General features: G+C 58.6%; 1 protein-coding gene across 2 annotated transcripts; it reads left to right on the top strand.

Moving 5' to 3' along the window:
* Positions 1 to 292: 292 nt before the first annotated feature.
* Positions 293 to 27,344, top strand: ASIC4 (acid sensing ion channel subunit family member 4). 2 transcript variants are annotated; one of them, XM_043909921.1, is made up of 10 exons: positions 293 to 5,510; positions 21,053 to 21,197; positions 21,286 to 21,413; positions 21,603 to 21,765; positions 22,275 to 22,331; positions 24,082 to 24,235; positions 25,632 to 25,723; positions 25,799 to 25,878; positions 26,195 to 26,299; positions 26,482 to 27,344. In XM_043909921.1, exons 1-10 carry the CDS (start codon positions 4,929 to 4,931, stop codon positions 26,593 to 26,595), a joined length of 1,620 nt encoding a protein of 539 aa, XP_043765856.1. In that variant the 5' UTR covers positions 293 to 4,928; the 3' UTR covers positions 26,596 to 27,344. The 2 variants fall into 2 exon arrangements, with proteins under 2 accessions (XP_043765856.1, XP_043765858.1); XM_043909923.1 differs by lacking the exons at positions 25,632 to 25,723; positions 26,482 to 27,344 and adding an exon at positions 22,745 to 22,772.
* Positions 27,345 to 27,465: the final 121 nt, after the last annotated feature.

Genomic DNA, 27,465 nt, shown 5'->3' with positions numbered 1-27,465 from the left:
CCACTCCCAAGGAATGCCCCTCTCCGCTCAGCTCTGCCACCCCAACGGGAGCAGCGTATGGAGGCTCCATCAGTGGCGGAAAAGTACCCCGTCCTCAGCAGAGATGAGCAGGAGGAGTCCGTCCCCTCCCCACTCCTCAACCAGGCGACGACCACGTGTGGCCTCTGGTTAAATCCTGCCCCCTCGCAGCCCTCGTTTCCCGCACTCATCTCCTTGGCCCCGGGGTCTGGCCCTCAGCCTTTTCCTCCCCGCCTCCCCCCACCCCGCCCCCGCCCCGGCCCCGGCCCCGGCCCCTCGAAGCTTTAATCCCTCCCGCTGCCGTACCGCCTTATCTGCTCCCAGCAGCTTTCACTGCTGCAAAGCCCTCTCCCCCCTCCTTCCCTGGATCTTCTTTCCCCTCCTTCCGCGTCCTCTCTTCTCTCTGACCACCACCACCCCGCACCCCCGGCCTGCCTCTGCCTCTCGGGCCCCTACGATGACTCCTGGCTGCCACCAGATACGAACGCCAGTGCCCTTGGCCCTTTCTCCAGCCTCAGCTCCGAGGTTGCCAGCTGCCTACCCGGCCCCGCACTGGCCTCTCCCCACCCCAACCCTCCCCCGACAGACTCCACAGACTTGGTCAGCTTCTAACCAGCCGAGATTTTGCATCTTTCTTCCCTCCCTGCCCTCCCTTCTCTGTCCCCCGCCCCTTGTTCCTCCAGCGGCCCCCTCGATCCCAGACGTGGTCGCCTTCAACCCCCGGTCACCCACTGCCCCCACTGCCTCGGCCTGGGCGGGCCCCCAACCCTGATGCGGGGCTTTCGGTGCCAGCCACAGGAGACGGGTCAAGGCTGGGCTAACCGGCCCTCGGACAGAGCAGGGGGTGCCCAGTGCTGGCGGCCAGTGGGGGCAGGGCCCAGCGGCGGGACGCTAACCCTCTTCAGTTGCCTCAGATCACGTCCGGGCCTCCCCACCCCCTTCGCTGGGACTCTCATTAACCGCTTCTCCTGCCTCGTCCGCGGCATAAATAACCCAGATAAATCAGCCGCCGTCCGCCCCCCGCCCCTCGGCCCCCGCACAGCCCGTTTGTCACCGCTGCTCGCTCACCAGCCAGGACTGGCCCAGTCCCGGCCTCCGCCCCCCGATCCGTGTCCCTTTCCCACCCACGTCTGTCCCACACTGGCCGGTGCCCGGGGTCCCCAGCAGAGCCAGGCCTGGGACAGGTATCAGCTGGGCTGGGCAGGGTGGCAGGGCGGTGTACTCTGGGAGCTGAGGGCAGCTGGGGCCTCCCTCTAGGACTATGCTGCCTAGGAGTTTGGGGGGTCATGTCATTTATGAGTGGGTTCACCCAGGCTGGGCACGTGAGACCCACGAAGAGGGTGGGGGGAAGGGGCCAATGTAGCTTAGCTTGGGGGTCCCAGCTGGGAGAAGAGGCAACCCAAGGCCTGAGGGTGCGGGGCAAGGTAGTTGGGAACCCCCAAACTGGATCCTGAGAGGCCTCCAGGTCTACCTTCTGGAGCACTTTGCCCAAATGAAACCTCCATGCCCCCTACCAGGGGCTCTGAGTCAGAACCCTCCGGCCCTCCCTCACCTATCTGCCCCCCATTCCCCCGCCCTGCCTGGTCAGGCCACACAGATGCACCACTCTAATCGCTGCCTCAGTCCATCCACCGGGCTCTCTCTGTCGGGAAGCCTACTTCAGCCGGGTGGGGGTGTGTGGAGAACTGGACTGGGGAACAAGTCTGGGCAGTGGGGCCAACGGGAGGGTGGGCAGAGGACGCCTGGCTAAGGCTTCACGTCTTGACCCTGCCCTCCCCCCCTCCCCCCAACTCCTCCCCCCCAACCTGCACCCACATTCCCACCCCCAGAGTCCTGGGCAGCCCCTCCCCCCTTGCTCACACCCGGCCCGGGTCCCAGCTAGCCACACTTGGCCCTGATGCTCACTGCAGGGGGCAGCCGGTCCCCTGGGAGTGGGTGGGAGAAGCAGGGGGGAAAAGGAAGGGGGAGCTTGGGCGCAGGGCTGGGGGTGGGGGTGGGGAAGAAGCTGGGCCGGGCCCCAGGGACCAGCTGGGCAATGAGCCGGGGAAGCAGCCGGGAGGCTAAATGAGGGAGATTATCACCCAACTGCAGCCGGGCAGAGAGGGAGGCAGGCAGGGAAGCGGGGAGAGGGAGGGGAGAAGGGACGGGGGCCAGAGGGGAAGGGGGTGTAAAGGGGATGGGGTGGGGGTGACAGGGGAGGCTGGAGGGATTGGGGGGAAGGCCAAGGGATGAGCTGGAAAGACATGGAGGGGCTCCCACTGAGCACAGCCATATTCCCGGGGTCTGGGAGACTGGATGGTGGGGACTTGGGAACAATTGGAGACAGCTGGCTGTGGGGCAGTAGGAAGAGGGGGGCGCATGCGGCTCACTGCTGCTCCACTTTGCAGTGGCCTGGAACTCCCCTCACCACCCTCCGCCCCCTGACCCCCTTAGCCCCCTACACAGGGTTACCACCCAACTTCACTCCTGCTAGAGGCTGAAGGCTTCCTGACGCACCCTCAGGAGGAAAAGGGTGTGCTTTGGGCTCATGATGGAGGTCAGTTATGTTGGGGGGCACGACCTGTGTTCACAGGACAGTTTAGTAATATGCACGGAGTCCTGGGCAGCAACCAGTGCTGGGGGAGAGCTTGGGGGTTAGCTCCCCATTTTCTTGGCAGAGCCCCAGACTGAAGTAACCTTAAAAAAGCAATTAAATCACCTTAAAAAAAAAAACAGTAAAGAAAAATCAATACCAGGAGAAAGGGGGAAGAGAGAGGCTGGGGAAGACAAGGAGGTGGGGGAGGAAGGCTGGAAGGGTCTGGTGGTCTACAGGGAGGGGTGAGCATGGCAGAGGCTGCCTGGGCGGAGGCAGCGATGGGGGCTCTCGGTGGTCACTTGGCGACTCTTGAGTGCTAACTCAGCAGCTGCTCTCAGTACCAACCCCTGTCCCCTCTGGGACTTGGCCAGACGAAGCCCCTGGCCCCAGGAGTCTGGGCTCCTCAGAGTGAAGGAGCTGGCCCGGCCAAGGGGCCCCTGAAGAAGCTACTTTGATGAGAGGCTGGGGCCAACCCCCGCAGGGTGCTACACAGGGCTGGGGTTGGGGGGGCTCTGTGTGTGTGTGTGTGTGTGTGTGTGTGTGTGGGCTCCACGCTTGGGTGACCTGCAGTGGACATGGCCTGACCTGGGCTTGCAGCCAAGGGTGTGCAGAGCCGTTCCCTGCCCCCCTGGGGAGCCACTCCTGGGCCCCTTTCTGGGGCAGGGCAGGCCTGCCGCAGGGGAGGGGTGGCCGCTGGGCAGCGGGTGGACCTCAGGCTCTAATCCCCGGCTGCTGCCGTTTCCCTCAGATCGATTCCCTTCTCACTTTTTTTTTTCAGCTGCTGGTTCCGCGGCTCGGATCGATGGAGCCGCCTTCCCCGCCCCTCTGAGCTTCCTCTCCCTGCTGCTCATTAGCGCCCCGATTAATCAGGCCCCCCCTTTCCTCTAGGGGACAAGTGATTCCTCTCCCATGAGGGCTTCACTCTCGCACAGCTCCCCCATCCAGGGCACAGGCAGCTCACTGTGACCACTCCACCCTGGGGGTACCCCGGCATCATCCCTTCTGGGCCAGCCACCATGGGCCCCATCCTGCCTCTCCTCTGCAAGGTGCAGCCACCCCAGCGCTCCCCTGCCCCTCTGCCTAGCACCCCCTGTGCCTGCTTCTTTAGGATTGCATTCCCTCTGATTCAAACCCAGCACATCTGGGCTCCCTCCAGAACCCCCATTTGGGCTCTTCCTGACCTCCATGCGATACCCTCTCCCCCACATCATACAGCCTCTGCTCCCTGGCCTGGCCACCCAACACGTTCCCCCGCCCCCACCACAGGCCTGGCTGTGGCAAGGGATTTGGGAAATATTTGGGGAGGCAAAGTGGCCACAGATGCTTATGCCGGTCAGGGTGCCCTCTATCACAGACACAGGAGAGACTGAGTTTGGGGATGGAGATGAAGTCGGGGAGAGGGCGGCCAAAATCGGAGAGCAGGCAGGGGCATGGTGGATGTTAAGTCCGGAGCAAAGCTCTAAGGAAGTCAAGTATCTGGATGGAGCCATCACTGACCCCTTGTCTGTCTTGCCTGCCGTTCTCTGCCCTCCCCTCCCCTCCCTCATTCAAACAAGTGGCTTTCCCGAGGAGTTCTCTGGAAGGTGCTGTGAGTGGGGTAGCGAGGTCAGGTGGTGGTTGGGTGCTGCTGTTAGGAGTCAGGGAGGCCAGGAGGTGGGGGATGGAGTTGGCTGACCCTTCTCGGGGTGTGGTCCAGAAAAGTGGCAGAATAAGCTAAGGACTCTGGGTGCAAACCTCTTCCCTGGTGGCCTGGGAGTGGGGCCAGGTGGGGACCCCACGCGTGACGAGGGTGTAGCAAGAGTTTGGGGGCCTCCCGACGAGGTCCCAGGCAGGGCCCGGAGATTCCTGTCCGGGGCTGGGGGCTGCCCCCCTCCCCTGGCCTGGCTCCTGCCGCCCGTGCCGCCGGTGAAACGCTGTTGACATGTCCTGAATTATTAAGCACGGGGTGGGCTCCGGAGCACATGCTGAGCGGAGCGGCTGGGGCTGCACGGCGTGGCGGAGCAGCGCTCGCTCCCTCGCTCACTCGCTCGCTCGCAGGGACACACGCAGGGGCTGACAGCTGTGCTGGTGCTGATAAGGGAAGCCACAAGGAGACGATCGAGGAGAGAGACAAGCGGCGGCAGAGGCAGAGGCATCATCAGGGCTGCGGAGCTGCTGGGAGTGGGAGTGACTCCCCCACCTCGGCCCCCACCCTGTCCCCATCCTCTTCCCCGTTTGCCCTGAGTTTAGAAGAGCCGCTGCTGCCAGCGCCGCCACTCCGGAGGGCACCCGGGGCTGCTGGCCAGGGAGGGACAGGGGCAGGAAGGCTCCGGCTGGTCCCAGCAGCTGGGGACAGATGCCGATCGAGATTGTGTGCAAAATCAAATTTGCAGAGGAGGATGCGAAACCCAAGGAGAAGGAGGCAGGGGATGAGCAGAGCCTCCTGGGGGCCGCTCAGGGGGCAGCAGCCCCCCGGGACCTGGCCACCTTCGCCAGCACCAGCACTCTGCATGGGCTGGGCCGGGCCTGTGGCCCAGGCCCCCATGGACTGCGGAGAACCCTCTGGGCACTGGCCCTCCTCACCTCTCTGGCTGCCTTCCTGTACCAGGCGGCCGGCCTGGCCCGAGGCTACCTGACCCGGCCTCACCTGGTGGTGATGGACCCCGCTGCCCCAGCCCCGGCGGCCGGCTTCCCCGCCGTCACCCTCTGCAACATCAACCGCTTCCGGCATTCGGCCCTCAGCGACGCCGACATCTTCCACCTGGCCAACCTGACCGGGCTGCCCCCCAAAGACCGGGATGGGCACCGTGCTGCTGGCTTGCGCTACCCAGAGCCCGACATGGTAGACATCCTCAACCGCACCGGCCACCAGCTCGCCGACATGCTCAAGAGCTGCAACTTCAGCGGGCACCACTGCTCTGCCAGCAACTTCTCCGTGGTGAGTCCTGCCAGGCGGCCCGGCCGGCCTGGGGTGGCTGGAGGCTTGTTGTGGGGGTGCGGGTGGCGCGCAGGGCATCCTCGACAGGGCTTCCCCTCCTTCCGCTGCCAGAGGCTGGCCTCGTGTCACCCCCCAGCCTGGTGTTTCCCTCGGGGCTCCCTGGCGGGGAGCAGTGGACGCTCCTGGGGGCTTACCCAGCCGCTGTTGCTGCTCCTCCGCCGGCTCTCCTGCTGCCGCAGCGCCAGGGTCTGTTGGACCGGGGTCCTGGGATGGGCCTGGGGGGGCCTGGAAGCCAGTCAGTTTGCTGGGAAGGGATGCACCAGGCCATGGTCAGACCAACTGACCCCTGCTTTTCTCTTACTCCCCTTCTCTCCTGTGGCCGCTGGATTTTTCTACCCCCCCACCAAACAAGGGCGTTGGGGAGAGCGTATCTGGGGGCTCCAGCAAGGGAGGGACTCAGGGCTGCGTCTGGGGGAGCCGACCCGGCTGGCAGACTGGATAGAGTCGATCTTTGCAGACACTGGATGCCAGTGTCTCTCGCCGTCTCTGTGTCTCTCACACACACCCCCTTTCACGAACTCCCTCACACATCCCTCTTTCATGCTCCCAGCTTCTCCGGCTGCCCAGGCCCTCCCTCTGTTTCCTGGTTCTTGCTGCTCCCTTGCCTGGCTCTGGCTCTTACACTGAGAATCACTCATTCACTCTTACGAGCGTGGCTCACCCTCACTGCTGCCCCCAGCACACACGTGCGTACAACACACACACACGTGTACACACACGCACACACACACCTACTGCATGGGGACATAGTTCCTGCACACTTTCTCACACACACTCAGCGTCCCTGTCGCCACACTCATGTGCACACCTGCACACCCACGCACGCATCCAGAGAGCTACTCATCCACGTGCCCACAGCCCAGCCCTTACTCAGCTGCCCAGGACAGGGTCACCCCCTGGATACCGACCCATCTTGTGACCCCAGCTATGTCAGCCCCGGCTCCCTGTCTCACGTATGTGTGAATGCACGCAGACGCACACACACTCTCACATGGAGGCGTGGGGCCGCCCTCCCATGCACACCTCCCACAATCCAGGTGTGTGAGGTGTGTGTGTGTGGGGGTGTGTGTCTTGTATGCTGTCTGTCTGTTGATGCTCCATTCACCCACAGTCACAGGCTGTGTCTGTTATTGCCGGGGCTTGAAATGCTGTCCCCGGTCTAGTTTACTCCCGGCATTATGTATGTGTGGAGTGTGGGGAGTGTGTTTTCATTCTTGTGACCGTGCCCAGCACATATGCAAATACATGGCATCAACATGGTGCCCGTCCAGCCCAGGCTTTAAAGCCAGCCCCAAATGGGGTGCTCTTCTTTGTCATGACCCAGGGCTCCCCACCCAGGGTCTCCTTCACTCACTGCCTCAGTAGCACCAGGAAATATGCTCCAGCCATGTTCCTGCCCCCACCAAGCCTGCAGTCTCGGGGTCCTCCTGCCATGGGGTGGGGGCAGTGGGGTGGAAATGGAGGAAGGGATGAGAAGGAGGACTGTGCTGAGAGAGGAATGGGGGCAGGTGGGCACTGGCCTTGTGGTCCAACCACACACCCCTTCTTCCAGGAAAAATCACTGCTCTCAAAGTGATTGTCCCTAAGGAGTGTGTGAATGTGGCCTCTCGGGTCCCGGGGGCTCCTCCTGTGACATCCCCACCCCTCTGGGTTGGTGGGGGGACAGAGCCCAGTGTCAGCAGGTGTTGTTGGGGCAGAAATCAATGGGGGCTTTGTGTCCCTGAGTGGGAGTTTGTGTCCCAGGCCCCATTGCGGGGGTGGAAGGAAAAGGGGAAGAGTGATGAAACCTCAGTGGGGAGGGAGAGATAGGGGTCAAGGAAGCAAGGTGAGGGAGGCCGGAGGTTCCTGCCTGGCCTCCAGGGAAGGGGGACATGCCTGCAGGATGTGGGAATGGGGAGTCCCGGGATCAAAGCTGGTGAGTCCCTTTGAATGTGGGGATGGCCAGGCACGGCTGAGGGTGGATCTCCCATAGGCCCTTTGCGATGGAGAGAAAAGGACTGAAGACTGTGGTTCTCTGCTCTGGCTGCAGCAGGACAGTGAGGGGCAGAGGAGCAGAGCCCTCACGGGGGGAGACGAATGTCCCTTGGACCCACCTGTCCCCCCACCCAGCCTAGGCCCCGTACCCTTCTCCCAAACCCCAACCCCCATCTGCCAAGTGGAACTCTTCCCTGGACCTGGCATTCTAGGGCTGAGTCCTTATTGGCCGTTTACCACGGTCTGGCATTATGGTTGGGATGGGAGGATCCACGGCAATGGGGAAACTGGGAGTGTGCTGTGTGGGCAAGACTGGAGAAGGGGTATGGAGAGACAAAGACATCAGGCTCTCTGATGGGGACGTGAGGTCACAGTAGACTCTGTGGTGAGAATATGGAGCCCACGATGGGGATTTGGGATCCATGGAGGGGAGACGGGTACAGGGATCAGTGATGAGAACCTCCAGCCCATGGGTGCTGAGACACAGTGACAGCGATGGATGGGGTATAGGTAAGGGGCTGGTGTGTGTTTTCTGCTGCTTTCCCCGTTTTCTCCTTCCCACTCCCCACTCTGCTGTGACCTTTCCTCCGAATCCAAGTTAATAAATGTCACATTTTCCAGCCTATTTTTACTCTGGGTAATGCACCCTCCCCCAGTCCCCTCAGCTGCAGCTCTTGCTTCTGTTACCACTGCCATCGCTCTTACCCTTGGCTCCCTAATGTCCCCTCACCGACTTCCAGCCAGTCACTCAATCAACACGGAATTCTGAGCACCTACTATGTGCCAGGCTCCCTGCCAGGTGCTGTGGGGGCAAAGAATGGGGGAGCCCCGGTCCCCAGTCCCTGTCCTCAAGCAGCCTCCAGTCTCGTGGTGGGGCGGGGACGGGAAGACTTCAGAGCTTAACCAACCATGCAAGAGTTAACCAGCCATGCAAGCAGTGTCAGGAGGCGCCAGGATTAATTGCCAAACGAGGTACATGGATAGTGAGAGCCAAGGTTCGGAGAGGCACTCTGCTGAAGAGGGCTGGGAAGGCTTAAAAGGGATGAGGCAGGCTGGGCTAGGTCTAGGGAGGAGGGGAGAGGGTTGAGAGAGAGGAGAGGGCTCCTGGGTGGTGGGGGATGCTCCCACCTCTCCACCCATACGCGCCTCCACTTAGCTCACCCCATCTCTTCTCTTTTCTGCACCCCCCGCCTCACCCAGTCTCATACCAGCCCACTCCCACCACCACCTCCTCCTTCCATCACCACCTATATACTCTCTCTTCCTCCTCGATTCCTACCACCATCGGCTCCCCCACCCCAGTGTGCCAAGCCCCATCCATACTTTCCCTGGCTGCGGCTTGCTCTGAGCCTGCCCACTTACTAGAAGGCAGAAATCACTCTTTCTCCCTAGGCTTCGTTTCTTCAGCTGTAAAATGCAGCTCTAAAACTCAGCATCTCCTTTCATCTGGGGATTGTATGGTGAAGCAATCAAGAGTGTGGGTTCTGGAGCCAGGCTGCCTGGATTCGAACCTTGGCTGTGTGGCCTTGGAGAAGTCAGAAAGCTGCTGTGAGCATACACTGCTGTATTCGTTAAAAACAATAGTAGAACCTAAAAAAAAATTGGGTGGTTGTGATAATCAAAAGAGATGGCTGTAAAGGGCTTAGTCCACTGCCTGGCGCGCACACACACACACACACACGCGTAGTGTGCATTCAAAGTGTCAGCTGTTAGAAACGCCACCACCCCAGCTCCTGGCCCTCCTTAACCTGCCTGTTCCCAGCACCACCTGCTGTTTTCCAACCCGTGTGCTGGCATCTTCGCTGCTCTCCACCACCTAGCCTTGCTCCTCTCCTGACCCTCGAGCCCACACCCCACCTCTGTCATAGCATCCCCATGCTCCCCACTCCTCCCCAGGATTCAGGCATGTGTGTGCATGCAAAGGAGTGCACACACTCACAATCTATGCTGAACCACAGAACACTCTGTGATGATGGAAACATTCTGAATCTGTGCTATCCACAGTGGTCATCACTAGCCACACTGGCCAGGGAGCATCTGCGGTGTGATTAGCATGGAGGACTAACATTCCATTCAAACAGCCGAGCGTGGCCAGTGACTGCAGTATCGGACAGTGAGGCTCCAGGTGGTCGTGGGGATGGGGTTCAAGCTGCCAGGTTGGGGAGGGTAGGCTTTCCAACTGGCATCAAAGGATATGAAGTGGTGGCGGTGGGCTGTGATCAGAAGTCTGGCCATCTACTAAGGTTCCAGGTTGAGCCAAGGATGGGGCCTGTGCCTGGGGACATCGAGGTGTCTGCTCACCACGTGAGCAGGTACACCTTACTTCCCAGGTGTAGGATGTGACCTTGGTCTTTTCCGTTCTGTTGTGTGGGAAACTGAGGCAGGGGGAAGGTGGAGAATCTGTGAGGAGGTAGAGGGAGGCCAGCTCATCTCAGTTTGTCCTTTGGGGTCTGGGCAGCCCCCCGGAGGGGCAGGTGCCCGGGGACCTGTGTGCGCTTCCCTGTCTCTATCCCCTCTCAGACTTCCCTCCCCCTCCCAACCCTCCTTCCCCACGCGCTGGTGACTGCCGTGACTATTAATCACTCGCCCTGTTCTCTTCCTCTCTACTAATCAGGCACAATTAGACAAGGCCTCTTCCAGCTGGGCAGTCCCCCTCCCTGCCCTCTTCCCTCCTCTCCCAGCCCCACCCCAGCTGCCATCAGGATGGCTCGGAGGCAGAGGGAGCAGCAAGTCACCCTAGATCACTCTCTGGCTGTCCCAGCCCCTAGTTAGAGGCTCCTCCACCATCTCCTGCCTTCAACCCAAGCTTCCACCTGAACCCACCCCTTCCGCGGTGTGGTCAAGCCAGTACCCCCTTCCCTGGTATGGTCAGGCCAGTACTGACAGTCTCCACACCCGCTCTTTGATTGTAGCAGGGGCTCCTCCGCAGACATCCCAGCTCCATACCTTTGCCTGAAGGCTGCCCCTGCTCGCCCCCTTGACGCAGGAGGGGAGAGGCTTCCGGCTGAGCTTGGTCCAGGGCACTCATCTACATATGAACTTGCCTCTGACCCTCACTGCCAGTCCAGCCCTCTGTGCCCTCCAGCCCCAACTTCTCCTGAGGCAAGAACCGGGAGAACATTTAACTCAACATCTAGTTCAGGGTTGGTCCTGCCTTTCACCCAGTAGGGAAGGGTGGGGGGGTGAGAAGGGACGGTCACTTACCCTTGAAGGGAGCAGCAGCTTCTCAGCCTCACCTAACTGTTGCCCTCGGGTCAGGATGCCCGGTGTCGGGAAGGGGGGGGGGGTAGGGTTTTCCCATTTGTTCAGAGAAGCCGAGAGTCTTGATTACTTTAATTAAAAATTTATTGATTAAAAAAATAATTCCAAGGGCTACCTACAACTTGGACTGCAGAACTCAGTGAGCCTGCCCTCCCCACCGCGGACCCCATCACTGGCTGCTGCCCCTCTGGCCCACCTGAAGGGGGCGCTCTCAGCCTGGGTACCTCCCATCGGCTAGTGGCGTTGCTGCGGGGGATTTGAGTGGCGTGGCCCAGACACCGCGGGCAGGAACTGTTACTGTTACCCAGGGCTGGTCTGCAAGGGCAAAGGGGAGGGCCGTGCCCCACCCGGCCCCACTCAGCAGCCCGGTGGCCTCTTTATTAATCAGGAATCAGCCCCGAGCTGGGCTCATTATCAACTCAGCTTCTTGTGGCACTGCCGGAAGATGCTGATTAGCATTTGAAGAAATGGCCCCCGCATTCGTGTCTTCCCTGTGTCTCCCCTACCTGTGCTCCTTCCGGGCCCCCCACCCCTGCCCTTACGTTCCCTCTCCTGGCTGGTGGCAGGGCCGACTCCACCGCCAAGCCCAGGCTAGGGGCAGAAGAGATCAGGAACTGGGGCGGGGGTGGGGTGGGGGGGGGTGGTCTGGGAGGCATGAAGACCTCAAGGAGCACTCCGAGTGCAGAGCTTCAGGGCTACTCAGTTTGGGGCCCTTGAGTCAGTGAGTCCCACGGGAGGAGGAGGGGGAGTGAAGGCGGGTGAAGACTCAGGGTGGTCTCGAGAGATGGATAGCCTCCCTGGAGGAGGCGGGTGAGAGGGCAGCTTCAGGCTGAGTTATCAGTGTTTCCTGCCCTTCCAGGCTCTCCCAGTAATGCTACCTCCTTGGAGCAGTGGGCAGAGAGGGTGGGGACAGTCAGAACCGTGGACAGGAGGCAAGAGAGGTTTTTTCTTTTGGGGGGGGCGGAGTGAGGGGGTAAATCCCGCAGGAGGCTTAGGGTCTTGGAGCCATCCCACATGAATGGGGGTGGGAGGACAGAGACCCCCCAGGGGTGGAGATCAGAGGCTTCAGAGTGCAGTTTTCCAGAAGAGGGAGGGGTGCCTGCAGTTTTTCCCTGGCTCCCAGCCCCCAGGCCGGGGCTGGCAGCACTGAAAATCCAACCCCCCCCCCCCCCCCAAATGGTCACTATGCCCTTGGGACACCCATTTTGAGTCAGAGGGGGAACAGTTCCAGAAAGACAGGCAGAGGCTGCAGCCGCCGAGGCAGCAGCGAGAGAGTTCAGAGAGGAGCCACGGGATGATTAAGGGGAAATGGAGGATTGATTTAGGAGGAAAGATTAAAGGAGCTAAATCCGTGGCGCTTGGCTCAGCGGTGACTAAGCGTGGACAGGATAATAGCTTACAAATGTGTGAAAGGTGTAAATACCAAACGGGGGGAGGGGAGGCGGCTCGGCGGCCAGGGGAGCGGGGCTGGGGGGCTGGGGAGGCCCCCGGAAGGGCAGGGGATCCTCAGGCAATGGCCCGGTAGAGGGCTGGCTCCTCTCCAGTGGGAGTGCAGCGCAAGCAAACAGGGGTGTTGGGGAGCCCGGGTTCCCGGCAGGGGTTCCATTTCGGGGGCACAGCTTCGCCGGCCTGTGCTACCTCCACATCCCACTCTCGCCCCGCTGAGGATCTGAGGCCGCAGGTTCAAATCCCATCGGAGTCCCTCCGCGGCCCTGGGCACCTCGCCTTCCCCTCTGCAGCCCTCCGCTGGGGCCCCCGCCCATCCCCGGCCGAGGAGGGCGGCGGGAGGCGGGGTCTCCCTCCGCGGTGGAAGCCTTTGGCGCGGCTGTGTGCGGAGGTCACTTTGCCGAGGAGCCGGGAGCCGGGGGAATGCAAATGAGGCAAACCCAGGGAGGAAAGCGGAGGAGCCCGGAGGAGACGGGAGGGAGGGCGCCCGGGCTCCGTGATGGATGCCTACCCCGCGGGAGGGACGAGAGAGGCGGCGAGGAGCGCCAGGCGGTGGGTGCGGCCCTCTGGGTGCGCGTGGGCCCGGCCTGGATGCTCCGGTGCACCCGCGGGGTGGGGGCGGTGGCACACCCACCGTTTCACCGCCGCTGCCACCTTCTCGTCCCCAGCTCCTAAACGCCCGCCGGGCTACGGGTGCGATTCACTGTGCAAGCAAACTCTAGTAACTACTAACTTTGCATCGAAGGCTGGAACATCAGGGAGGGACTTCGTTACAAATGTAATATATTCCTGCCTGCAAGACGGGGCCTTCCCTGGTAGCTCAGACGCTAAAAAAAAAAAAAAAAAAATCCGCCTGCAATGCGGGAGACCTGGGTTCGATCCCCTGGAGAAGTGAACGGCTACCCACTCCAGTATTCTTGCCTGGAGAATTCCAGGGACAGAGGAGCCTGGCGGGCCACAGTTGATGGGACTGAGCGACTTTCACTTATGCAAGACTGGCTTTCTAGGGTTTAAGGCCAATGCGGTCGCTACTGGGAACAGGTCCGGCTGTTTACCTGGGTCCCGGGGCCCGCCCTCTCTCCTCCTCCGTGGAGACAAGGCGCTCCCTGAAATCGCCCTGTTCTCCCACGGCCTCACGTGCTCCTGCTCGGCCTCGGCCTGGAGTCGCAAGGCCTTGACTGTCTGGCACTTCTCCACCACTGCTCATGCATTTACGTTTGAAGAAACATCGTGCCCATTTCCTGCTAGACTCACAAGCACCACTACCTTGGAGAAGAAGTCGCCTTGAAAAGTACCTGGGCGGCTGGGGGCTGGGGTGTGCTGCGTCATGGTCCCTGCGGTAGGGGAGGGGGCCAGGCTTATGGGGTGGGGGACGTAGCCCGCCAGGTTCCTCTGTCCTTGGGATTCTCCACGCAAGAATACTGGAGCGGGTTGCCATGTCCTCCTCCAGGGGATCTTCCCTACCCAGGGATCTCATGTCTCCTGCATTGGCAGGTGGGTTCTTTACTACTAGTGCCCCTTAGGAATCCCTTAAGGGGGTGGGGTGAGGGGGGTATGCTCTCTGGGTCTGATTGTTCTGTGATCAGATGCCCTTCCTGGGTGGGTGAGTGCTCTTGCTCTGGGAAGCGTGACTCTCCAACCCAAGTTGAATTCCTGTTCCACAGTCATAGGACTTGGATCCGTCCCCCTATCACAGCCCACATCCCAGCTACTAACATTTGCTTGTCCCGGGGATTGTTGGTTTTCTGTGCTTTGTTCTCCACTGTTGTACACCTGGCTCCCAGTGTTTGTGCTCAACAAACACTTTTGGAATGAATAAATGCCTCTGGGGCCAAACAGCCAACTCCTCCAGGGCAGAAGCCAGCGATTTTTTTCTCTGAATTATCCCCAACAGCAAGCACAGTCCCAGGCATGCTGTACAGGCTCAAGGACCAGTGTAGGACAAGTAAGCCTGCTGTGAACGTCTGCCACTTCATGAGCTCCGCCTAGTCCTTGGGGCTGTACCAGGGGTGTGTCAGGACACAGTGGCCTTGAGCCCCGAGTCCCATGCCCCTGACTCCGTCCCCTCCTCTGCTCTCTCACGTGACTCTGGCCTGCTCCTTACCCTCTCTGGTCTTCCATTGTCTTGTCTGTAAAAAGGAGATGTTAAGACATCTCCAGTAGAGGGTTTTTGTGAGAATTAAGGTCCCTGGGTCGGGAAGATCTCCTGGAGGAGGGCCTGGCAACCGACTCCAGTATTCTTGCCTGGAGAATCCCATGGACAGAGGAGCCCAGCAGTCCTATAGGCCATCAGTTCAGTTCAGTCGCTCAGTCGTGTCCGACTCTTTGCAACTCCATGGACTGCTATAGTCCATAGGGTCGCACAGAGTCAGACACGACTGAAGTGCCTTAGCATGCATGTACACAAGGAGTTAATTTATATAAAAGGCTTAGGACTGTGCTTGGCACAGAGTAAGCACTGAATAAATGTTAACTGTCGCTGTTATTTATGTATTGGATACATTTTCTCTTTTTCATTACACCTCCGACGATGCCTATTATTATTCCCATTTTACAGAAGAAAAATGGAGGGTCAGAGAGGTTAAATGACTGAAACCGAATCTCACAGACAGCGCAGGGCTGCTGGCCTGCACCCTCCTCTGGTAGGACAGCCAGATCTCAGAGCCTGGGGGTTTTGCTTTGACAGCATTTCATCCTCGCCCACAACTGCTGAGAGAGCCTTTACTAAGGGGCATTGTGCCCAGTGAGAATGGGCCCTGGAGGGATCCAAGGTCAAATGGCTGCCCCAGTTGGGCTCCCCCACTTTCTTGAGCACTTTGCATGCATCTCTCTGGACTTACCTCTGATCCTCACTGTGAACCTCAGGAGGAGGAATTACCATTACCCCTTTTACAGAAGAGTAATCTGAGGCTCAGAGAGGTTAAATCACCACCCAAACTTGTTTGTCCAAGGTTAGTGGCAGAGCCAGGATATGAACCCTATTCTGTTAGACTTCAAAATGTGCACCTATTTTTCCACCTTATGAATCTTAGGTGGATCCTTTCCTAGCACCACATCCGCTGACTGATCTCTGACCTAGTTTGGATCTTATTGATCTCCACAACACCCTTATAACTAATATTGAGGCCTCATGTATGTGATTTTACCTTGCAAATGCCTTTCACCTACTTCATCTCTTTTGAGACTTAAAACCAACCTGTGAGATAAGGCGATCAGGAATTCCTATCCCCACTCAACAGATGAGGAAACTGAGGACCAAAGAAGTCAGTAAATCACTTTAATAACCAAGTTACACAGCAGTCACTGGTGGAGGCAGGGCTAGGACCAGGGTCTACTGACCTCCAGGGTGGGTAATGAGGGTTAGTGGACAATGCTGGGGCCCAGTGGGGGCTGGGGGCTGCACACTAGTTCTGAATGGGCCCTCTTTTTTCTATATGCCCTTGGGTATGTCCCTTGCCATCTCTAGGCTTTAGATTTGGCCTTTGTACAATGAGGCTTTGGACTAAGTGACCTCCCAGTTCTGACCAGTGCAGACACCCCCAGCATTTTGAGTTGGCACTGTCTTCCCTGGCGAGGACAGAGAAGGAGGAGGCTTTGAACCTGGATGCTTGGGTCACCCCTGAGTGAAGCTGGGACTGGAGAGCCATCTGACCTGGGATGCTAGTCACGGTCCACAGCAGATGAAAATATAACCCCTCCACTGGCTACCCAGGGCCCCTGAGCACTGTAGGATTAAGGGGAGTTCGTTCCAGGTGCTGAAGTGAGAGGCATGGGGCTGGACCACATCAGGGGAGGGCTGATGGAATTTGGAGGGATAAAGCTGCCGTGGAAAAGAGGGGTGGGGAGGAGGTGCCAAGGCCTTGGCAGAGGCAGGGTGCCCAGAAGGCACTGGAGATAAAGCCCAGGCCGCAGATTAGTGCCGGGATTAGCCCAGCCTCGGCTGCTCCTGGCTGCTTCTTATCTTCTGGAGGCCCAGAGCCCTCTCCCCTACTGCTCTGAGCCCTGGCCCTGCTAATTGCCTGTTAACCCCGTGGGCTCCAGGACTGCAGGGAGGATGAGGGGGTGGGAAGGGGTGAGGGCAGATACCAGCCAGCCAAGGCAATGGGAGCTGTGGACAGATGGAACTCAAGGGGCTGAGAGAGAAGCCATTGCTCAGAGGAGCACGCTGTGGACAGATCTCTCCCAGTTTCTGGTCATTGGTCACCATCTGGGGCAGACCCGGAGAAGCAGGCAGGGAGAAGGAGGGAGGCGCGCTTAGGCAGGGACTCTTGGTCAGGGAGGTGGTTTCAGGCCCAGGGAAAAATCAAGAGGAGGAAGACACTGGATACCTAGTCTAGGGGATAGACAGAAAAGCAAACAGAGATGCAACGGGCAAAAGAACAGAGAGGCGGGGGGATAGGGTGGTGTACCCAGGCCAGGGGGATGGACAGGCAGACAGAGGGCATGGAGCAGAGACACAGGCCAGATGAATAATTGATCAAATGCTGAGGACACAGAAAGACCCAAGAGGATGCAGAGAGGCTTGACAGACAAACTGAGATCAGGGAACAGGGAGGCTGGAGAGGCAGACAGACCCAGGCCAACGCTGAAGGCGAGGAACAGGCAGAGAGCTGGCAGGAAGTAAGCTGGGGGAGGGGTCCAGGGGTCTGCCTGCAGTGCGGACACAGTACTGTCTAGAAGCTGTCCAGCCCAGGCCCAGAGGGGCTCTGCCCACGTCCAGGAGGGCAGACCTAGGAATGAGGGCAGATAGCAAAGGAGGGCCGAGAAGAGGGAGAACCAGGCGGGAGAAGGAGGTGTTGCTGGGATGGGAACAGGCTGAAGCCTGAGGCTAGTGGTGGCAGATCTGGAAATAGCCCCTCAGTCCATCAGGGCACATCCTGGCCCAGGACATGCCTCTTTCTGTGGCCGGACTCTGAAGCCTCAACTCCTGTGCACACACCCTCCTCTGGGGCCAGTCCTTGGGGAGAGCACAGTGGGCAGCCAGTGGGACCTTGTGGCCGAGCAGCCGTGCCGTCTCCATGGAAGAGGCTGTGGACTGTGCTGCCACCAGGGTTCTGCCACTTAGGAGCCGGCAGCTCCACCCGCTGCTGCCTGCCTGGCCCAGGGACTGTCTCCAGGGCAACGCTCTGCTCTGCCCAGCAGTGGGGCCTGACCCGGGCGGTGCAGGTGGCCTGGCCCTGCCATTCTGGCCTGTCCACTCCCTGCAGAGCATTGTCCATCAGACCCAGAGTCCTTCCACCCATCTTCCTTTGTCACCTTCTCTCTGCACAATCTCCTCGAGGGCAGAGGTACCAGGTAGCCACCCCCATCTGAAGCCATTGGAGCCAAAGCCTTCCCAGTTGGCTCTGCCCTGCACAAGGCTAGTCTCAGTATCATGTAGTCTGTGTCTGTGTGTGTGTGGTGGAAGGATCAGGTAGGGAGGCAGCCCTGGCCCCACCCAGGTTCAGATTCAAGAGACACAGGTTCGATCCCTGGGTCAGGAAGATCCCCTGGAGGAGGGCATGGCAACCCACTCCAGTGTTCTTGCCTAAAGGATCCCATGGATAGAGGAGGAGGCTAGCAGGCTACAGTCCATGGGGTTGCAAAGAGTCAGACACAACTGAAGCGACTTAGCAGGCACTGGGGATACCAAGACGGTGAAATGGGGGCTCCCAGCCTCAAGGAGTCCACGGTCCCATGGGAGAGATCATGACAGTGCCCAGGGGTCAGGGTCAGTCACCGCACGCTGGGGGGAACGTGTGAGCAGCTCCCTACCAGGGTCCCCTATGCAGCCTGGTACCTTGTTTAGCTGCCCCCCTGGAACCCACATTGAAAAATGGCTGCAGCATCAAAAGCTGATTCCAGCATCTGCTTGGCCCAAAATAGGAAGGGGGTGAGTGGTTTGAGAATTGGGGCAAATGCTTACATATTCTCCCCCCTCTGCCTTTCCCATACCACTGAGGATCCAGTGATCTTGCCCCCAGCCCTGTTCAAAGCTCTCTTCCCTATGGGGACATGTGAAAACACAGATCTAGAGTTGGGCTGTCTTGCTGGACTCTGGCCCTTTTGTCTAGGGGCTTTTGACCCATAGTGTGGTCTGCAGACCAGTGGGTTGTTAGAAATGCAGAATCTCAGTCCTACTCCCTAACTCATGTTTACTGACTCAGAACCTACCTTTTAACAAGACCTCTAGGTGTTCGGTGTGCACACTAGACTTTAAGAAGCACTGATCGTGGAGACCTTGGCAAATCAGCCAACCTTGGGACCTCAGTTTCCTCATCTGTAGGATGTCGGGTGGCTGTGAGATTTGATTGGAATTGGAAAGAGCCTGTGAAGCATTGAGCGCAGTGCCTGGGGCAGAGCGAATGCTCTGGGACTGTCAGCCATGCCCACTCCTGCCCCACTGATGGCCACACCGCAGGGAGCTGGGGCAGGGGTGTGACAGACACGGTCAATGACGATTGGAGCCCAGCAGCTGGCATGGGTGTGAAGGCGGAGGGGAGGGACAGGTGAGGGACTGAACCGAGAGGCCGCAGATATGGAAAAGAGAGTAGGGAAGGTGTAGAGGACTGGAGTGAATGGGAAGGCGGGATGGAAGAAAAGGGGTTGAGTGTTGAGACTCCAGTCTCCTTTTGGCTGGATGGGGCCGGGACAGGGGCTGGGACTTGGGGCAGGGTAGGCTGGGGTTGGGGGAGTTGCCAGCACTGGATGGTGGGAACCCCTGAGTTCTATCTCAGTCAGCTGCACCTCTCCCACTGACTAGTTGTGTGACCTTGGGCAACTCACATCGCCTCTCTGAGCTGCGGCTTCCTCATCTGTAATCATCAGGCTCATTAAACCTACCTGATACCAGGGTGGCCGAGGAGATGCAATGGGGCAGCAGACGTTGCCGTGTTTTGTAAACTGCACAGTGCTTGTTACGTGAGTCCTTTTGTTTTGAGAATCTGAGGCGAGGTGCTTGGGTGATAGAACTGTCTGAGAGGGAAGAATTAGCAGGATCATTAACCTAGTAGAGATGGGAGGGTGAGACAACCGTGCCCCATTATGGGGGTACGCCCGGCCCCCAGTTCCTAGAACTCCTCACTCGCACTGCCCTCCACCCAGCCCTCCCCTTTCCCTGGAGCAAGGCGTTTAGGAATCTTTTCCCTTACATGGCCTCCTCATGCTTCTCCTCCCAGCTTTCACCAGAGTGAAAATGTTCCTGAGGAGAGGGGGAGAGAGAGAGAGAGATTGAGTGCGCTGACCTCCTTACCCCCAGGGAAGGTGCTGCCTGTGATGGGTTTGACCCGGGGGCTGGTCTCTGTGGGGTGAGCCCGGCAGGGGGGAACTTCCATCTGCCTCCCTCCCTCAACCTCCTCCCCACCCCCAGTCGCTTACAACTAACTCCCAACCGCAGCTCTGTCCCCGCCGGAGCCTCGGCTTCCATCTCCGGGGCGCCGGCGCCATCTGGTGTCCATATGGGAGAACTCTCCGCAGAGGAAACCGGGGATAGGCTTCAGTTCAGCGCGGGTCGTCTTTTCTTAAAGCATCCCTTGTGCCCTGCACTGGGGATGCTCGACTCACTGTCTCTGTGTAGCATGAAGTCGAGTGAGGGATGATGATTGCTGCTCAGGGAGACAAACAGATGAGCAAGGTTATCTCAGGTCTTGATGAGTATTTTGAGCAAACCCACAAACACACTGATCAAGGAAGGGTGACACTGTGAACATGGGTGTGACCTATGAGTGTGCATCTGAAGGGACACTTAAGCTCAGGTTTAAAAGATGAGCAGCTGGGCCATGCCAGCTGGGTGGAAGGGAGCATTCCAGGAGAGGGAACTGCATGAACAAAGGCCCTGGGAGAGATGTTGCTCCATAAGTTTGAATTTGTCATGAAGATCTGGGGGGTGGAAAAGCAGGAGAGAGGCAAAGGTCACCTCTTGTGGATACTTTCAGGCAAGGAGGGAACTTGGCTTTATTCTCTGGGGAATGGGAAGCAGTTGTTGGGCTTTAAGATGGCAAGTGACTTGATTGGATCTCCACAATTTAGAATGAGCACTGTGGCTACCGTGTTGTGAATGGCTTGGCAGGAAAAAACTTAAACACGCCGATGCTCAATCATGTCTGACTTGGAAGGGAGAGGCAAAGGCGGATGCAGGGACACTAGTTAGGAGCCTGCCGCCATGGCCAGAGGCAGATGATAGTGAAAGTGGGACATGAGACGGAAGGAAACTGGATGGATTCTAAATAGATTTCGGAAGTAGAATTGCCCAAGATGGCTGCTGGATTAGATGCCTGGTCACCCCTGTTCCGTATCTCAGCAACCAACTTACCGGGAGAAGGCGATTTCAGGGATTCCGACCCTAGAAACTAGGTTGAGAGCGGGGCACTTTACTCAGAAGAGGAGAAGGAGTCAGGGACAGGATTTGGGAAAACATCAAGAGTTCTGCTACTGGTATATGAAGCTGGAAAAGAAAAGTAAAAGTGTTGGTCACTCATTCGTGCAACCCCATGGACTGTAGCCCACCAGGCTCCTCTGTGCATAGGATTTACCAGACAAGAATACTGGAGTGGGTTGCGATTTCCTTCTCCAGGGGATCTTCCTGACCCAGGGCAGATTCTTTACTGGCTGAGCCACCAGGGAAGTCCCATTAAGCTGAAGGTGACTTTTAATCATTGAAGAGAGGATATCAGTAGAAAACTTGAGGGAGCGGCTGGGCTGTAGGTTGGTTGCTGAGATATAGGACAGGGGTGACCAGGCTGGTCTGGTGGCCCTTACAGACCACCAAAGCTTAAGGGATTGTCTTTCATCCCACACCCCGCCCCTCCTCTCTCTCACCCCAGGTCTATACTCGCTATGGAAAGTGTTACACCTTCAACGCGGATCCGCAGAGCTCTCTGCCCAGCCGGGCGGGGGGCATGGGCAGCGGCCTGGAAATCATGTTGGACATTCAGCAGGAGGAGTACCTGCCCATCTGGAGAGAGACAAGTACTCAGGCGGGAAAGGGACAGGGACTCCAGCCGGGGTCCTCCGCCTGCGGCGAAGGTTTCCTAAGGACCCCATCTTCACTGTGCAGATGAGACATCATTTGAAGCGGGCATCCGAGTGCAGATCCACAGCCAGGAGGAGCCACCCTACATCCACCAGCTGGGATTCGGCGTGTCCCCAGGCTTTCAGACCTTTGTGTCCTGCCAGGAACAGCGGGTGAGCACGCCCAACTGCGTCCTGGGTTGGCCGTGGGGTGGGGCCTTTGGGCCCGGAGTGCAGGCTCACCAGATCTGCCCTCCAGAAGCTCACATACCCCCAGCCCTTTCACAGCCTTTGCTGGGGCTGTGGGTGCTGGGGGCCAGGTGAGACTTCTGTGCGTGACTCCATCGTGCCCTGCCTCTTCAGCTGACTTACCTGCCCCAGCCCTGGGGCAATTGCCGGGCGGAGAGTGGGCTCGGGGAGCCTGAGCTTCAGGGCTACTCAGCCTACAGCGTGTCTGCCTGCCGGCTGCGCTGTGAAAAGGAGGCCGTGCTTCAGCGCTGCCACTGCCGAATGGTGCACATGCCAGGTGGGCACCCCACCCCCACCAGCCCTCCGTGCCACCCTGCCAGGCTCCAGAACCTCTGAGGGCAGAACACTGCTCATGTGCATGGGGGCAGCTGCGTGTGTATGACCACATGTGTGCATGTGTCTACCCACGTGAGGGTACCTGGTATGTGTTTGGGATTTTGTGCATGTTTTCACATACGCATATGTATCTATGCCTGTTACTATGTATTTCTGCATACATGTACTTGTGTAATCTGTACTTGTGTACTTGGGTTGTGTGCACAAACTTCATCATGTGCATGTAAATGCATGTGCATAGTCGTGTCCATGCAAGCGTGCATGGCTTGCATGCACACATGCACGCACACATCTCCATGCTTCTGTGCACAAACACGTGCACATTCATGCATGCACATATATGTGCAAACACCCACATGTGTGCACATGAACATGTGTGCCCACATTTGGGAATGTGCGGGGTGGAGAGTGGATGGAACCATAGACTCCAGGAATAATCTCTCCTTTCAGGCAATGAGACCATCTGCCCGCCAAATATCTACATCGAGTGTGCCGACCACACACTGGGTCCGTGCTGCCTTCTCGTCCTGCCTCTCCGCCCCACTCCTCTTCATCTCTCTGTCCACCTTTCTCCTCACTGCCTTGGCTCCTCCCCTCCCAGTCTCCTCCTGGGGTTTTTCCTGGGGGCTGAGCCTTATCCCATACCTCCAGGGGTCTGAGGACCTTTGCAGGTGTGGTACTTGGGTAAGTGGAGGCCGCGGGGTGGGAGGTTGCCGAGAACCGGAACTGAGAGTGAGGGGCGGGGCTTCTCATCTTGGTCCAGCATATGAGCTTGCCTCTCCGGGGAAAGGGAAGTGACTTCTCCCTTGGTGTGAGGAAAGGTGCATTGCTGGCTGTCAGTGTGGGTAAGGCAACCCCTTCTGTCCTTAGATCTCACCTGATCCACACTTCATTCATTCATTCATTTATTCATTCTACAGATGTTTACAGCCTGCGCTGGTGCCAGAGGTAAGAATGGGAATGAGAGCCCTGCTCTGGGGTGCTTACTACCCAGCAGGGGTGTGGATGGGCATCACAATGTAGCCTGTTAGTCCTTGGGTAGGGGAACCTCAGCGATTCTGTGGGGCCCCAGCAAAGGCAGGCAGCCCCACCTGGGCAGGCAGGGAGGATTTCCAGAGGAAGTGACATATGAGCTGAGGCTTGAAGGATGGTGAAGAGGGGGACACTTCTAGGTGGTGGGAACAGCTCTTGCTAAGACTTGTGGCCAGAGAGAGCACAGGTGAGTCTGGGGCCCTGAAAGGTCAGTGTGGCTGGAGGGCAGAGAACAAAGGAGGGCATGGTAAGCGCAGAGGAGGCCCTGGGAAGCCAACAATGGCTTAAGGCCAGGCAAGAATGCCTTCTGCTTTTACAAAGGGGACTCTGATGAGATGTGAGGATGGAAAGGCGAGGAGGAAGAGAGGAGGAAGACTAGACTCGGTGATTGATCAGAAGCACACTGAGGAATCCAGATGCTGGCCGCAGGGGCGGGCTTGAGATCCGGGGACAGAGTCACGCCTTCTCTGTCCTACAACTTCATCTGTCAAACGGGTGACTGAAGAGTGTTTCATGAAGAAACAGATATGAATGGGGATAAGGGGACCACAAGGAAGGGTGAGACTCCACAGAACTAGGGCCACCCAGAGAGGCACCTGTGACTGTCCGAGAGGGACAGGAGCTGGGAGCTGGAGCCACAAGAGGAGAGATGTAAACTCTACCCCAAACCAGAGGTCAGGGAGTCTGGGTGATGCATTTGGCAGAGATCAGCTTCCTGGGACAGAGCCAGGTGGGGAGAGTGGATCTGAAGGGGTGAACAGGGAAAACCCAGTACACTGAGCACAGGGATCTTGCCCACTGTTCTTCTGTCTGTTCATTCATCTACTCATCCATCCATCCATTCTCCCATAGGCCTATGTAAAAACATGCATTAATTCCATTCATCCCAGCATCCTCTCCAAGCCCCTCGTGTGTCTGTGGCCTCACATGATTGATTAGCTCTGGTAGGTGGGCTGAGCCCTCCCTCTAAGCCACGAGGACCTCTCCACCCCGCGGGGCTGGGCAGCAGAGGGAGAAGGAATGTGCTGGGGGTTCTGCCCCCGCCCACTTTCTTGAATGGTCTGAAACTGGACCAGGAAGCCCGTCTGGTGCCAGAGCTGGTCAGAACCAGCCCTCCGTGTGGGCGTGGCTGCCTTAGGACCACCCCGAGGCTTCCTTCCAACAGCTGGTGGGCCTCTGGGCCGTCCTGCCCTCCCCCACTGCACTCTCTGCCTCTGTGTTGCAGACTCCCTGGGTGGGGGCTCCGGAGGCCCGTGTTTCTGTCCTACTCCCTGCAATCTGACCCGCTACGGGAAAGAGATCTCCATGGTCAGGATCCCCAACAGAGGCTCGGCCCGGTACCTGGCAAGAAAATACAATCGCAACGAGACCTATATACGGTATGTGTGTGTGTGTGTGTGTGTAATGGAGACCACCCTCAATAGGTCTAGTATATGATGGAGGCTAGGAATGGACTGCAGCTTTGTTAATAATGAGCGTTCTGCCAGGAATGCCTTTCAGGATCTTGATCTATTTTTTTCTAACTAACCCCTGCCCACCCTCCAAGTCACATCCTTTGTCTTCGCCTCCAGGGAAGCCCTTCTGAGCCCAAATGCCTTTATCTGAGCTCCCACAGCACGCTGTCCGTATCTCTATCGTTGCATTAACCTGCTGTTTTAGAACCCTCTGTTTGCATGTCTTTCTGCCCCAGCAACCTGGGAACTGTTCGGTGCATGTCCAGTTCTGTGCAGAGGGAGAGGAACTGGATGGGATTGGGGAGGAGCCAGGTGGCCCACAGGTGGCCCCACTGAGCCCTGGATCTGGTATCCTGTAGCCAATCTACAAATGCTGAGCATCCTCTGAGTGCCAGGCCCAGCGCTGGGCCCTGTGGGGACAGAGATGATTATAACTCATGCCACAGTTTGTGGATAAGGCCTTGTTTGAAAGTGTTTTTAGGCCCCTAGGAGAGACGACTGCGGGTGGGTTAAGGGGAGTGGGGGAGGCATGAGCTGGGCCTCTGTGGACCCCCGGTTTGGGTCCATGAGAAGAGGAGGGAGGGGGGAATCCCAGTTAGAGATGTGTGGGATGCTGTGGAGACCAGCCTGGGCGTCAGGAAGGCTGTGTGGTGAGAAGCAGATAAGAGTGCAGTTTGGACAAGAACGTACAGTGCAGCGGATCATGGGCAGTCTTAAAAGTCTGGAAGAGGAATTATGGAGTAGACTGCAGGGTAATGGGGAGCCACTGAAGGTTCTGTGGGGCTTCTCAGGTGGAGCTAGGCGTAAAGAACCTGCTTGCCAATGCAGGAGACACAAGAGACTCAGGTTTGATCCCTGGGTCAGGAAGATCCCCTGGAGGAGGCCACAGCAACCCATTCCAGTATTCTTGCCTGGAGAAACCCTTGGACAGAGGAGCCTGGCAGGCTATAGTCCATAGAGTTGCAAAGAGTCAGAAATGACTGAAGCAAATTAGCATGCATGCACACCCACACACACGAAGGTTCTACAGAGGTACGGGGATGAGGCAAAGTGAATGCTAATTGCTGCTTTAGAGAAGGCCGGAGGGAGGGCAGGCCTGGGAGTTTAGTTTTGTTCTCCCAGGCCTTTTGCTAGCTCCCAGAACACGAAGCTAACAGGAATCTGGGCCTGCTTCTCCTCACAGCCTTTGGGAGCCTGGGGGTGATCACCAGCGTCTCTGTGCAGGGGCCTCAGATCTGGGTCTGCTGGGTCTGGGATGTCCCGCCAGCTGTCTCCTTGAGACGATGGCCCCTCAGGGATACCCTGCTTCCTGTCTCTGCAGAGAGAACTTCCTGGTTCTCGATGTCTTTTTTGAAGCCCTGACCTCTGAGGCCACGGAGCAGCGAGCAGCCTACGGCCTGTCAGCCCTGCTGGGTGAGCCTGGGCTGTGATTGCACGGGGATGGAGCAGCCAGCCTCCTCCCTCTGACCCTGCTCTCGTGCTCCCCAGGAGACCTTGGGGGACAGATGGGACTGTTCATCGGGGCCAGCATCCTCACATTGCTAGAGATCCTCGACTACATCTACGAGGCAAGGGACGGGGGCCCGGTGGGTAGGAGGAGGGGCTGAGGGGAAAGCAGAGAGGCCCGGCAGGCTTTCTGGTACACCTGGACTGGCAGGAAGTCAAGCTCAGGGTTCTTTACTAACCCTCCCTCTTCCCTTGACTGGCCAGAAGGTCTGAGCGCAAGGAGGGGCAAAGAGAAGGGGGATGGGGGAGGAGGGCTGGGGTGTCCTGGTGGGGGTTTGCTGCGGCAGCAAGTCCTATGTAGTGGGGCTGGTGAAGCCCGTCCTTCTCCTCTAGCAAGTTTCCTGAGCCCACTGCTGTCCCCCCACCCTGAACCCCAAGGTGTCCTGGGACAGACTGAAGCGGGCGTGGCGTCGTCCCAAGACCCCCCTCCGGACCTCCACCGGGGGCATCTCCACTTTGGGGCTTCAGGAGCTGAAGGAGCAGGTGAGGATGAGTATGCAGCCAGCGCTGTCTCCCAGGACTGAATCCCCCCATAACCTCTGACCTAGCCCTCCAGGGTGGGGTTCCTGAAGCCTCTGCCCCCCACGGACAAGGGAAGGCTGTCTGTGAGAGGCCTGGGGGCTCCACTCGATCTCTCCCTGTCCCCCTCCCTTTTCACCTTGCAGAGTCCCTGCCCAAGCCGGGGCCGGGCTGAAGGCGGGGGTGCCAGCAGCCTGCTCCCCAACCACCACCACCCCCACGGCCCCCCAGGAGGCCTCTTTGAAGACTTCGCTTGCTAGGATGGTGCTGTGTCCAAAAGGACCCAGGAGTCTGGGACTCCTCCTTGGATCCCCCCTTGGACTCCGGCTCCCAGAACAGGAGGCCTGGGGTGGGGGTGGGGGGGCCCAAGGCTGAGGGAGCAAGAGCGGTGCCCACTGGAAGGGTGGGGTCTCTCACTCACCCTGGCGCCAGCTGCTTTGCACAAGGCTTCCTCTTGTGCACACCCTCCACCCCCAGGTTGGTGACCAGGGAGAACTGCAGACCAGGACGTGGGCCCCTGAGGAAGAGAGAAGGGGTGGGGGAGGAAAGAGGGAGGAGGAAAAAGGGGCCCACTCCAGGAGTGGAACTCTCTGTACATTTGTATATATTCTGGGAGGACAGGGTGGGGGTAGGGTACCGATGTAGAAGGCGGGTGGGACAATGGTGATCGGGGTGGGTAGTTTAGGGACAGCCAGGACCCCAGTCCTGCAGTGTCAGCAGGAGAGGGCAGGCCCCCAGGACTCAGGACAGCTGGGCTGGTCCTGCTTCCTGCCCTGCTCCAGACCCGGCTCCCCTTTCGGCAGGGGAGTGGGTGATCCAGCCGGCCTGGCCCAGCTCCCAGTTTCCCCTGCCCCAACTCCACTCCCCGAAGCCTGCGCCACAGGGAGCAGCAGCTCTTCCAGACCTTGGCTGAGCTTGGGGTTGGGAAAGGGGGCTTCCTCAGGCCTCTCTGCTTCTGATCTGGTTTTATAAAGTGCTGACAAAATTGGGAATAAAGAGGCATTAAGAATTCTCTGTTTATATGTGACTAAGCCGGGAGTTGGGCGTGGCAGGGCACACGCATGACTCGGTCCCTTGGAAGAGGAAATCCAGGCGCCAGCCAGCACCAGGAAGCCTCCATCCTCAGTCCT

Source organism: Cervus elaphus, chromosome 8 (assembly GCF_910594005.1).
Source record: "Cervus elaphus chromosome 8, mCerEla1.1, whole genome shotgun sequence".
Classification (NCBI taxonomy): Eukaryota; Metazoa; Chordata; class Mammalia; order Artiodactyla; family Cervidae; genus Cervus; species Cervus elaphus.
Note: the sequence above shows the minus strand (reverse complement) of the source record. Positions and strands in the feature narration are given on the sequence as shown.

Excerpts from the sequence above, each read along its gene's own strand:
- ASIC4 (XM_043909921.1), top strand. The coding sequence starts at position 4,929 with ATGCCGATCGAGATTGTGTGCAAAATCAAATTTGCAGAGGAGGATGCG. Across the intron at positions 21,766-22,274 it reads CCGAATGGTGCACATGCCAG|GCAATGAGACCATCTGCCCG; the intron begins GTGGGCACCCCA and ends CTCTCCTTTCAG. Across the intron at positions 26,300-26,481 it reads TTCAGGAGCTGAAGGAGCAG|AGTCCCTGCCCAAGCCGGGG; the intron begins GTGAGGATGAGT and ends TTCACCTTGCAG.